We start from the raw sequence: 13,979 nt of genomic DNA, 5'->3' as shown, positions 1-13,979 counted from the left end.
CACACTGGGAATATACAGTATCTTTGTTTAATTTTTTTGTACTATAATATATGTGGAAGTTCAGATTGCATTGAGCTGTTTAATTGAAGAAATGCCTTCTAACCTGCACAATTATTGTACAGTACTTCTTGCTCTATTCTTTCTGAATAATTTGATTTGTACTCAGTTTTTCTGTAAAGTGAGGTATATGAGGTGTACTGCTTTCTTTAAATAAAAAAAAAGCCATCCAGTTAGGAATTACTTTAACCCCCCTGGCGGTATTCCCGAGTCTGACTCGGGGTTACATTTCTGTGCTGCGATCGGTAACCCCGAGTCAGACTCGGGCTCACCTCGCTGAATCCACAACTAGAAAACAGCGATAATAAATTATAATCACTTGCAGAATTGTGCGATAGCGATTTGTGGGGAAATTCGTCATAAAAAAATAAGTAAGTAATGACAGCGACAATTCTGCAACTGAGCAAATTTCAGTGATTTTGAGTTGATTACATTATTGAATAATGTTTATTATAATTATATTATTATTTGTTATATTTATAATTATTTATTATATTATAATTTATAATTTTGTTTTTAAAAAAATGTCATACCCGGTATGCCTACTAGACTCTTGTTTGGTCAGATTTAAGTGAGTTATTCCTAAGAATTACAGGCCTACAGTATAAAACGCCAAATTTCCTTGCAAATAATGGTACCACTTTCAGCACCTTTTTTTCTGAAATAATCATACCGCCAGGGAGGTTAAATAATTATTATAATCATGATTATGACGTGGTGTGTTCTTGTCCCTAAAGATGGCATAAACTTAATTTTTTCATGGTTCTGTTTTTCTCAAGAATACCCCAAAATCTCCAAAAGCGAAGAGGACATCTCTTTACCTCCTCCAAATAAAAGAGTTGAAAAGGGCCATGCTGTATTTGAAGATGTCGTGTTTGGACCACCACCATCACGATTCCTCCATCTTTTCGAAGATGCTGACAAGGTAAGCAATAATGATAAATAGGCTACATGCCTTATCATTTTTCAAACTGGAATGAACATATTCGTGGAAAGCAGCATTCTCCTGAATAAAATATAAGCTTTTGTACGGCTGAGTACAGCTCTCACAATTATTTATAAATACCCCCCCCCCCTTCCCCCGACCACGTATCAGAAAGCATGTGTCTTCAAGAGGAAAAAAGAATTGTACTTTGAAGGAGGTCTATGTGAAACAACACGGTTGTTTTTTTGTCCTGTTACCTACAAAGGATTATTCAGATAATAAACAGCAGACACATCACCACAGCAGTTGGCAGGTGTCAAAAAACTGATAATTGACTGAATGAGAACAAAGACGAATTCACTATCCCTGCTTCTTTGTATAACAGCAAAAAAGACACATTTCACTAGCGTGGATATTTCCTCTATATTAGCCGAATGAAAAAGGAAGCAAAAAGAACAATATTATATGTATTTAAGAAAAGTACTCCATACAGGGGGGGTTATTATATTTTCCATTTTACATTAATGAGACACCTTCCTGACTTTTTTCAAAGGTTTGGACCCAAATCTCTGACATTCATAGTGGCTTTAAGGCAACACAGAGACAAAGGGTGGTGCTCATCCAACTTGTGAATGGTCTCCAGAAATTAATTCCATAAAAATTAACAATTTTCTTTGCTGAACATAAAATACATATGCAGTGGTGCCAAATAATATTGAACTGATGCTTTCAGGTAATGTAAATATGCTTGCATTAGGTTATGATCATTCAGTTATCGCAAAGCAGAACTCCAGCAAAAAGAAATAAAAAATTGCAGTAAAGAACAGAAATTAACAGACCATTCCATTGTCTAGTACCTAACTGCTTTGCGATCTTGGATCTACGTCTAACCTTACCCTTTCTATGGTTTTATGCCTAAAATGCGTACCAATTCTGCAATAACCACAACTCAAAGTGTTACCAGAGTCTAGCATAGGTGGCTGTAATTGGGATAATTAGACCCCCCCCTCCCCCCCCCACACATGAGTCACTTTGGACAGTAGCCATTTAACCTACCAGCTTTCTAAGCCTAGTCATGAGGTCTTACTTCCTCCCCTCTTGACTCAACTGATCCAACAACATCCATGGATGAAGGACATGGCTGATATGTAGCTGCAGCTTGTGTCAGCTGTGAGCACTTTCCCAAGACAAGTGACGGCAAGATGAATGCAGAGACTGATGCCGCGTACACACGATCATTTTTGGGCTTGTAAAAAACTACGTTTTTAAAAAATGTAATTTAAAATGATCGTGTGTGGGCTTCACATCATTTTTCGGGTTCTGAAAAACGACAAAAAAAAAAAATTCCAACAGGCTCTATTTTTAAACAATATCGTTTTTCGGGTTGTAAAAAATGATCGTGTGTGGGCTTTAACGACGTGAAAAACCTGTGCATGCTCAGAAGCAAGTTATGAGACGGGAGCGCTCGTTCTGGTAAAACTAGCGTTCGTAATGGAGTAAGCACATTCATCACGCTGTAACAGACAGAAAAGCGCAAATCGTCTTTTACAAACACAAAATCAGCAAAAGCAGCCCAAAGGGTGGCGTCATCCGCATGGAACTTCCCCTTTATAGTGCCGTTGTATGTGTTGTACGTCACCGCGCTTTGCTAGAGCCTTTTTTTTTTAACGATCGTGTGTGGGCAACGTCGTTTTAATGATGATGTTGGAAAAAACTTTGTTTTTTCTAGAGGCTGAAAAACATTGTTTTTTACAAGCCGAAAAATGATCGTGTGTACGCGGCATGACTCTGCATTCCTCTTGCCGTTGCTTGTCTTCATCTTGTCATTTATTTTGGTCACACTTTTCTTCAAATGGCTATTGTATGTCTTTGGGTTGATCCTTGTAAAGCTAAAGCTTAGGTATAGATATTTTTGCAAAGTTACATTGGTCCAACTTGGACCAAAGTAAGAATGCAAGTGCTATACCTAAACAATCTCCATAGAAGCTGTAAATTTGATGATTGATTCTGGGTCCCATGCCAAGGGGCTGCTTTGCTGCTTAATTAATTAAATCACTCGCTGGTACAGGTGCCATTCAGAGAACATCTTGCATGAATTTTAAAAAATGCCAGGCATTCTGTAAATAGCACTGGACTTGAATGACAGTAGAGATTATTACACTGACACTCAACTTACACAGCAGTCCCTCGGGTATTGCATATGCTATCTTACATTGGTCCAATTTGGTAACTATGCAAAAAATCCACACCTGGAGTTCAGCTTTAAAGTGAGCATAAAGTCTTGTATTTTTTAATTTTTTTTGCTTAAAAATGACAAACATGTTATACTTACCTGCTCTGTGCGGCAGGTTTTGCACAGAGCAGCCCAGATCTTCCTCTGTTCGGGTCCCTTTTTGGTGCTCCTGGCCCCTCCCTCCTGATGAGTGCCCCACACAAAGCAGCTTGCTATATGGGCACCCAAGCCGAGCCGCAGCTCCGTGTGTCCATTCAGACACGGAGCTCCTCATTGGCTCACTGATTTTGATTGACAGCAGGGAGAGCCAATAGCGCTCCGCTGCTGTATCAGCAAATCTCTCCTGCAACATCACTGGATAGTGATCGGCTCTGGTAAGTATTTGAGGGCTGGCTGAGGGGTGTTGCTGCATACAGAAGTTTTTTTTTTATCTTAATGCATAGAATGCATTAAGATAAAAAACTTTCTGCCTTTACAGTCACTTTAACCACTTGGGATCCGCGCTATGGACAAAAGACGTCCACAGCGCGGCTCTCAAGTGCCGGGTGGACGTCCCTGGACGTCCTGTTGCACATGAACGAAAAAACTCTGGATAGCCGCACTCCAAGATAACTTAAAATAAAGTTGGTCTTTTTATTTTCAAATGCACATGCATTTAAAAAGACCAACTTTATTTTAAGTTATCTTGGAGTGCGGCTATCCAGAGTTTTTTCGTTCATGTGCTACAATCAGCATTGCCAGCACCCTGGTGGTTCAACAACCCTTGATGATCTACGAGGCTCACCTGGAGCGGTGAAAGAACTGTCTGGACGTCCTGTTGTTGTTGTTCCCCGTGCGTGCCACTGGGGGCGCGCAGCGAGGAAACAACGTGCCCGGCGCATCGCTCGGGAGCCGATGCGTGTGCCTGGCGGGCGCGATGTCCGTCAGACACCCGCGATCGTCGGTGACACAGCAGAGCTGCCAGGGAGAGAGGAGACCGATCTGTGTCCCTTTACATAGGGACACAGCATCGGTCACCTCCCCCAGTCAGTCCCCTCCCCCCACACAGTAAGAACACACCCAGGGAATACATTTAACCCTTTCCTCACCCCCTAGTGTTAACCCCTTCACTGCCAGTCACATTTATACAGTAATTAGTGCATTTTTATAGCACCGATCGCTGTATAAATGTGAATGGTCCCAAAATTGTGTCAAAAGTGTTCGATACGTCCGCCGCAATATCGCAGGCCTGACAAAAAAATCGCCGCCATTACTAGTAAAAAAAAAAAAATCATAAATCTATCCCCTATTTTGTAGGCGCTATAACTTTTGCGCAAACCAATCAATATACGCTTATTGCGATTTTTTTAACAAAAATATGTAGAAGAATACGTATCGGCCTAAACCGAGGGAAAATTTTTTTTTTTTTTAAATTGGGATATTATTATAACAAAAAGTTAAGAATATTGTGTTTTTTTTTGCCACATTTTCAGTTTTTTTATGTTTATAGCGCAAAAAATAAAAATCGCAGAGGTGATCAAATACCACCAAAAGAAAGCTCTATTTGTGGGGAAAAAATGATAAAAATATAATTTGGGTACAGTGTTGTATGACCGCGCAATTGTCATTCAAAATACGTCGGCGCTGAAAGCTGAAAATTGTTCTGGGCACGAAGGGGGTTTAAGTGCCCAGTAATGAAGTGGTTAAGTAGCATTCCCTGGTCTGGAAAATAGGAGCATACGTAGAAATGTTACCCTTAACAGCTAATCAAGTTCAGAATTCAGTCTAATTGGTTTCCATCTTTTTTTCATAAATAAAATACTTTTTCTGTTTCATGGATATAGATAAAGAACTGTGCCTCATTAACCAGAAATCAGTTTCACTGCAATACACAATTGTTAGCAGTAAGGAAATTCGCACAACCCTTTCCCTTTTTACAAAGACGTAGCAGCTAGCACTATATCTTGATACAAGATATAAATAAAATCAAATGAGAAAATGACCATGTTTTAAAAACTGTGTATTGGACATAAAAAGTTTAGCGCTACACTTTTATGTCCAATACACAGTTGTTAAAATATATTATATTTCTTACACAGTTTTTGTTATCTACATATAAAAGTTGTGGTGAATACCTGCTGGTACCACATGTATTATCTCTAATATACTGGAATCTACATCCCATTCAGGAGAGAGCTTGTTTCTGATAAAAACCTGCTAAAAGCCCCCCACCCTATCTTGAAATGTTTCATACCACTTCCCCAGGGATTTTATTCCCCCACAAACTTTGATTATGCTCATTATTTATGATTAATTACCCTTAGAAAGGGCTGTAGTGAATGTATGTGATGATTATTGTACTGCAAACTACAGTGCGCTTACTGTGTCTCTTAATCAGTCATACACCAGGAACTTCCATTACACATTGCACAATATTGTATTTAGATTTTGATAGAAGGATAGACTGGTCATTGAGATATGGTCCAGTCATTTAACCACTTCAATACAGGGCATTTTCACCCCCTTCCTGCCCAGACCAATTTTTAGTTTTCAGCGCTGTCGCACTTTGAATGACGATTGCGTGGTCATGCAACACTACACCCAAATTTAAATCTCTGTTTTTTCCCCCACAAATAGAGCTTTCGTTTGGTGTTATTTGATCACCTCTGCGGTTTTTATATAAACAAAAAAAGAGCGACAATTTTGAAAAAAAACACAATATTTTTTACTTTTATATTTAATATATATATCATTTTTTTTTTTTCCTGACTTAGGCCGATATGTATTCTTCTACATATTTTTGGTAAAAAAAAACAAAAAAACGCAATAAGCGTATAGTGATTGGTTTGCGCAAAAGTTATAGGGCCAGATCCACAAAGAAGTTACGTTGGCGTATCTATTGATCTATTGATACACCGCGTAACTTCTAGGATGCCCCATCGTATCTTTGTTTTGTATCCACTTTTAGATCCGACTGACGTACGTCTTAGTACGCCGTCGGATCTTAGGTGCATATTTACGCTGGCCGCTAGGTGGCGCTTCCGTTGATTTCCGCGTAGAGTATGAAAATTAGTTAGATACACCGATTCTCAGAACGTATGTCCGGCCGGCGCATTATTTTACGTTGTTTACGTAAGGCTTTTTTCAGCGTAACGTTACCCCTGCTATAGTGAGGCGTACGCAATGTTAAGTATGGACGTCGGACCAGCGTCGAATTTTCCGTCGTTTGCGTAAAACGTTCGCGAATAGGGCTTTGCGTAAATTACGTTCACGTCGAAAGCATTGACTATTTGCGACGTGAGGTCAACATGAATTACCATAAAACATGCCCACATCTTAGCCATTTGAATTGCGTGCCCTTACGCCGCCACATTTACACTACGCCGCCGTAACTTACGGCGCAAATTCTTTCAGGATACGGAAACTGCGCTCTAAGTTACGGCGGCGTAGTGTATCTTAGATACGCTACGCCTGCCTAAATATAGGCAGATCTTTGTGAATCTGGCCCATAGCGTCTACAAAATAGGGGATAGATTTATGGCATTTTTTTTTTTACTAGTAATGGCGGTGATCTGACACGTTTTCTGGACCATTCACACTTATACAGCGATTAGTGCTATAGAACTGCACTGATTACTGTGTAAATGTGACTGGTATGGAAGGGGTTAACACTAGGGGGCGATCAAGGGGTTAATATGTTCCCTAGGGAGTGATTCTAACTGTAGGGGGAGGGGACTCACAAGGGGAGGAGACCGATCTGTGTTCCTCTGTACTGGGAACACACATCGGTCTCCTCTGACAGGACATGGATCTGTGTGATCCACGTTCCTGCCGTGATCACAGGCAATCGCGGGTGCCCGGTGGACATCGCGGCCACCAGGCACGCACACTGGGTCCCGAGCGATGCGGCGGTCGCACCCCCTAAATGGCTGGGAAACCCAGGATGTCTTATGAAGTCCACCCGGAGGGAGGGAAGGTTCCTGCCGACATCATTTTACAATAAACCGGAACCGGTTAAAGCGTAAGTAGAACCAAAACTTTTTTCAGGTACATTTCCTGTCTGAGTACCATTGGGGAAATTTCTGTTCCCTTCATGTGCCAAAGGCGCAACAGAAAGTCAAAGGAAATCTTCTAAACTAAGGGAATTCCCCTCTTAGGCCTGCCATACACAGAGAAAATTTATTTCCTGCAACCACGGGTTGCAGGAGAGAAATTTGCCCGTCTCTCACATCCACACAGACAGTGCTGACATAGGAATCCCTCCTGTTGGACCATTGTCTTCTCAGGGCAGGGGAAGCCACCCCCACTGGGAGAAGACGGTAATTATGGCTTTTGGCTATAGCAGTTGCTAATGATAATCGCAAGAGAATTCTGCAGGCTGGTTGTACCCAAGTTGATCGATCAACTTGGTACATTCAGCCTGCCCATTAACGGTTCGAATCTCACCCAGTTGCTGCTGGATTTTATTTTCATAATTTTGTTCAAACAACTAGAGCTTTCTTTTGGTGGTATTTAATCCACAATGTTTTTTTGTTTTTTTTTTGCTAAATAAATGAAAAAATAACACTTTGGAGAAAAAAACAAGATTTTCATTTATGTTATAGAATTTAGCAAATAAATATCTGTTCTTCATAAATTTAGCCTAAAAGGTATTCTGCTACATTTCTTTGGTGAAAATAACCCAAATCAGTCCACAAACTATGGGATATATATTTGAAAATTGATCAATCCTGATGAGCCTATCTAATTTCTTGAGGCCCTAAAAACCCCCTAAATGACCCCTTTTTGGAAAATTAAGAAATAAAAAAAGTAATTTTTTTTACATACAGTGTACTGTCACCAGTGCAGTACAGTGTCATCATAGAACTGGTGGGGTGGTGATCATGGACACTAGACATGTGCATTCGTTTTCGTTAGAATGCATTTTCGTCCGAAAATCTTTTTTTTTCGTTATCGTTTTAACAAACGATAACGAAAGTGCAAGAAACGAAAACCGAAAGATCCGACATAAAAAATGCTTTATTTTCGTTTTCGTTGCGGTAAAAATTCGATATAGAGAGATTCGACATTATAGGGAAAAGATTCGACATCATAGAGAAAAGATTCGACATCATAGAGAAAAGATTCGACACTATAGAAATAATAGATTCGACATTACAGAGAATAGATTTCGATTTATGAGAAAATAGATTCGACATTATAGAGAATAGATTCAACATTATTACTAGTCATACAATATTAGAATTCTTGTAGGCGGAATATTCGAACGGAAATGTACGATTCGACGTAAAGATTCGACGTTCCGTCGAATATTTTTGACCATTAGACGTAACCAACAAAGATTCGACGTTCCGGCGAATATTCTTTTGACAGAAACCAAGTATTATTGGATTTTCGGAAGAAAGCTATTCCCCAACGAAAAACAAAATAAATCATAACGATTTTCGGGAGTAACTAAATACATTTATTTTCCAAACAAAAACGGAAAAACAAAACAAAATATTCCAGTCTGCACATGTCTAATGGACACTGGTGACAGTATGGATTTTTTTTTTTATATATAATTCTAAAATATAACTTTCTTTATTTTTTATTACTTTTTTATTTTATTTTTTCAATTTTTTTTAACACACTGTGACCAGAGCGTTAAAAAAACATTGTACTATTCTGGGAAAATGTTTACGTTTTTTTTTTTTTACACATTATCTTTGCTTAAAGCATTGAACTACATTGCTGTGAGCAAGCATTTTACTGAATGAAACTGATTCATTCAGTTTGTTTTGTTGTGATTAGCTGTGATTGGTTTAAAGCACATGGTACGCATGTGCTGTGATTGGCCCTGTCTGTACCATGTGATCAAATTGACCAATCACAGCTAGAAATACAATTGTACACAATGAATGGCATGAAAGGAAGCCATCCATTGTGTGCAACTGTCATGTGACCTGCTGTGATGCATCATGGCGGTCACACGGTACTGTGCAGTGAGCCAGTACACTGATCAGTCATGGGCTGTGTCTTGCGGTTGTGTGATCGCTGCTTCCTGACAGGATGTCATGTAATGGGAAAGCAAAAGCCACCCAGTCAGGATGGGAAAGCCTATGCATCTTTGCCTCCTAATGTTGTGACTACTGAGATTCATATTAAAAGAGAGAGCAAGAGGGGCGGGACATATCTATGGTATAGAGTATATATTATATTCTATCTAGTAACACATAATTGATTAGTAAGTAACTATATTCTATTGTTCAATAAGACTCATATACCGTATTTACCGGCGTATAAGACGACCCCCTAATTTTCCAGCTAAAATTTTGGTTTTGGGATATATTTACCGTATAAGACGACCCCTCACTGTGCCATTATACATGCCTCACTGTGCCATTATACATGCCTCACTGTGCCATTATACATGCCTCACTGTACCATTATTACATGCCTCAATGTGCCATTATACATACCTCACTGTGCCTTTATTACATTCCTCACTGTGCCATTATTACATTCCACACTGTGCCATTATACGTGCCTCACTGTGCCATTATACAGGTCTCACTGTGCCATCATTACATGCCTCACTGTGGAATTATTACATGCCTCACTGTGAAATTATTACATGCCTCACTGTGCAATTATTACATGCCTCACTGTGCCATTGCCGACCTCACTGTACCCTCCATTCCCTGCCTTGAAGATCTCCCTACTTTCTCCTGTCAGACGGCGGCCATCCATTATTCAAAAGCCGCGCCTCCTCCTCAGGCTGTTCCGTGATAGGCGAGGCCGAGGATGAGAAGGCATCCGTGATAGGCGGAACACTGAACTGCTGGGAAAATTAGTGTTCCACCTATCACAGAACAGTCTGAGAAGGAGGTGCGGCTTTTGAATAATGGATGGCCACCGTCTGACACACAGGTACCCCCGACTTTTGGGGCATTATTTTAGATGCCAAAGTTTGTCTTATACCCCGGAAAATACTGTATATACACTTAAATAGATTCCTGCATGATTAAAAATTACAAAAATGTACAAAATTTTTAATTGACAGCTTTATTGTACAAGGAAATGCATAATTCAGAACAGTCCATACAATGGGTAAACACAAAATAATAGTAATGGAATCCAAGATATATAGCCAGAAAACAGTTGGTGCAATATGAGAACTGTTGATAGGACACATAATTGAAATGCAAAATCTGTTGGCCATACGCGTTTCGCGACTTATTGTCACTCGTCAGGAGAAAGCGTGTATTGTGTCTCTGCAATAACATAGATACATTTCAAATTGGTCCATTTACACATTAGGAACAAAAACGAGGGATCAAAGTCCCAGCTGGTACCTACAAGGTATCCATGTAGTGATGGAATGGCAGTCGGGCTGTGCGTACCCCCATGTGTGGGGAACATTCCACCCGGGGACTGAGACAGAGTTCTTTGCGGCGGACAGCCCCCACAGGCTCCACCCAGGATGGACAAGCACCAGGCAATGATTAGTGTGTGTGGACATGATATAAGTGGCAGACTGTGGCTGTAAAATAGTGGAATATTCAACCCAGGATATGTTGCAGTTCCTGTCAAATTAGTGAAGGTAGTATGTGAGAATGAAAAAAGTGGCAAGTGAGGCTAAACCAAAACTGACCAATGAAATCACATGTGAGATAAATCATAAGAAAAACCGCCAGTAGAATCAACGGGATAGAGGGATGGGTGAAAGGAAGGGCAATGCGTGAAGTGGGGAATGCTACCTGCTAACCGAGCTGAGAGGCATGTGAAGTGTGTTGTCCTGTGAAGTGGGAAGTAGCCAAGTGCCTGGGGAGAGGAGGCGCCTACACCAATGTAATAGAGCAGCCTGGTAGTTTGGCGCCAAAATCACCACCCATACTGCTTGTAGGTGAAAACTGCAAAGGCAAAGCGGGGCCACAAGGAGCAATGCCCCGTGTCCGGCATGAGAGGTGAGACATCGACATGCAGTGCCTGCACACCTGTCCCCCGCACAAAAAGGGCAGGGGAAGGGGAGCGCAAGCAGTGCGCGTCGCAGCCCCCGGATTAAACAAAACCCATGGGAGGCACAGCACAGCTCAACCCCAGAGTGCCAAAGACAGACAGGAAAGCCAAAGACAGACACATTATTTAATTGTGCCTGAGGCAGCCCAACAGTATCCTCTAAAGTTTCCTAAGCACTTTTGGGTCCTTGATGTACTTTCAATTTTGCAGTATTTCTCTGTTGTACTGCTGTACCTTCTTCTTTATGTGATATTTGTTGACTTTGCCTACATGTCTTGATACACTTTGAAACCCAATAAAGCGTATTCTTAAAAAAATAAAATACAATACAAGAAACGACATTGAAATAAACAGAGCATCACTTAATGGGCTGATAACAACAATGGAACGCATGATACATTCATCGAATTTCAGCTATCATCCTTAACTATATCGACTTCTTTCAAAACCGTGTTATCACAAGCTGATACAATTTGTGCTCCTTTGAATCCTATGTAATGCCTTCTAGTCATCATGGTTCATGGACCACAACTGAGAACGCAGGAGATACAAATATACCATCAGATTGTTGGTGTTTGTGCAACAAGGCTTGATAAGCTTTTGTGCTAACACTTTGTCCCTTAACTTGCAGTTGCTCTTTTTGTAAGGTTATGAAAAGAGCATTATTGCGATACTATGAAAATATCACATGTTGCCTGGCAAGCACTTTTATGCCGCGTACACACCATCACTTTATGTGATGAAAAAAAATGACGTTTTTAAAAACGTCACTTTAATTGACTGTGTGTGGGGGAAAACGTCGTTTTATGTCTTGTAAAAAACAACCAAAAAAAAATTGAAGCATGCTTCAATTTTATGTGTCGTTTTTCAAAAGTGCACTTTTTACTTCACAGAAATTTACCGTGTGTAGCAAAAAACGTAGTTTTCTACGTTTTTTCATCCACGCATGCCCAGAAGCTACTTATGAAGCAAGCTTCAATGGTAAAACGTGGTGGAACGTAACCTCACTTTGCAAGAACATTGTGAGAAAAACGATGGTGTGTAGGCAACTTCGTCTTTGAAAATTGAAGTTTCAAAAACGTAATTTTTTACTTCACAGAAAGTGTCGTTTTTTTTCATCACATAAAGTGATGGTGTGTATGCGGCATTAGAACCTGTTGTATTGTTGGTGGTGATGACCAACCCTGAAGCACTACTGCTGATCTTCTTTTGCATCTGCCTGCTTTACTTATATGGTAAGACTTAATAGAATTGTTCATATTGGGAAATAATCTGTCTGTACATGGCCACTGAAATGGAGAAAAAAAAGCTTGTAAACCGGCCAATGAACACAAAGAGCCACAGCCTTTAAAAAGATCAGATGTAGACAGATTGATATTATTAAATTTTATCTTAAGATTTACTCCCATACTCCTAAGTAGCTTACAATTTACCCAGTCTTACAGAAATACAGTTGGTACAATAAGTATCGAACAAGTCACTATTTTGCTAGGTAAATATATTTATAAAGGTGCTATTGACATTAAATGTTCACCACATGTCGGTAACAACCCATACATACAAAGAAACCAAAACAAATACGTTTAGAAATAAAGTTATGTGTAATAATATGGAATTAAAAAGGGAAAGAGTATTGCACACACTAACTGAAATGTATTTAATACTTTGTACAAAATCCTTTGTTGGTAAAGACAGCTTCAGGACCTCTCCTGTATGGAGAAACTAGTCTCATGCGTTGCTCTGGTGTGATTTTGGCCCATTCTTCCACACAAACAGTCTTAAATCCTGAAGGTTCTGTGGACCTCTTCTATGAACTCTGATCTTTAGTTCTTTCCATAGATTTTCTATTGGATTCAAGTCAGATGATTGCTTGGGTCATACTAGCAGCTTTATGTTCTTTCTTTGAAACCAATTGAGAGTTTCCTTGGCTTTGTGTTTGGGATCATTGTCTTGCTGAAATGTCCACCCTCGTTTCATCTTCATCATCCTGGTAGATGGCAGCAGATTTAATCAATAATATCTTGGTACATTTTTCCATTCATCCTTCCTTCAGTGATATGAAGTTTGCCAGTACCGTATGCTGAAAAACAGCACCACACCATGATGTTCCCACCTCCAAACTTCACTGTTGGCATGGGGGTGTTTTTGGGGTGATGTGTAGTGCCATTTGACCTCCCAGCATGGTGTGTATTATGGCATCCAAAGAGTTAAATTTTTGTCTCATCTGACCAGACTATATTCTCCCAGTTTTTCACAGGCTTGTCTAAATGTTGTGCAGCAAACATTAAATGAGCTCCAACATGCTTTTTCTTCAGCAATTGAGTGCATACAGGCCATGGGATGAGTGCATTACTTAGTGTTTTCTTTGAAATAATTGCACCAGCTAATTCCCCCAGTGGTCCTTGGACAACTCTTCTGATGACTCTTTTAACTCTTCTGTCAGAAATCTTGCGAGGAGCACCTGGTCCTTGCTGGTTTATGGTGAAATTATGTTCTTATCACTTCCAGATTATGGCCCTGACAGTGCTCACTAGAACATTCAGAAGATTAGAGACTCTTCTTTACCAATGGCATCAGTATGTTGTGCAAAAACAAGGTTGTTAAGGTCTTGAGAGAAGTTTTTGCTTTTACCCATCATGAGATGTTTCTTATGTGACACCTTGGTAATGAGACGCCTTTTTCCCTGCAGCCGTGTTTTTAAAAAGGTGCAAACACCTTTTTTTCTGCGGTTCACGTGGCACAGTAGCCCATTTAAAAGAATAGGCTGCTGTGCCCAAGCAAGCA

General features: G+C 40.0%; 1 protein-coding gene across 1 annotated transcript in view; it reads left to right on the top strand.

The window, feature by feature from the left end:
* Positions 1-13,979, top strand: part of MORN1 (MORN repeat containing 1) — a 472,343-nt gene that overhangs the window by 278,021 nt on the left and 180,343 nt on the right. The window contains exon 11 of the mRNA XM_040325902.1: positions 837-982. Coding sequence (XP_040181836.1) covers positions 837-982 — 146 coding nt within the window. The remainder of the gene's footprint in view (positions 1-836; positions 983-13,979) is intronic.

The sequence above is a fragment of the Rana temporaria genome, chromosome 10 (assembly GCF_905171775.1).
Source record: "Rana temporaria chromosome 10, aRanTem1.1, whole genome shotgun sequence".
Lineage (NCBI taxonomy): Eukaryota > Metazoa > Chordata > Amphibia > Anura > Ranidae > Rana > Rana temporaria.
Note: the sequence above shows the minus strand (reverse complement) of the source record. Positions and strands in the feature narration are given on the sequence as shown.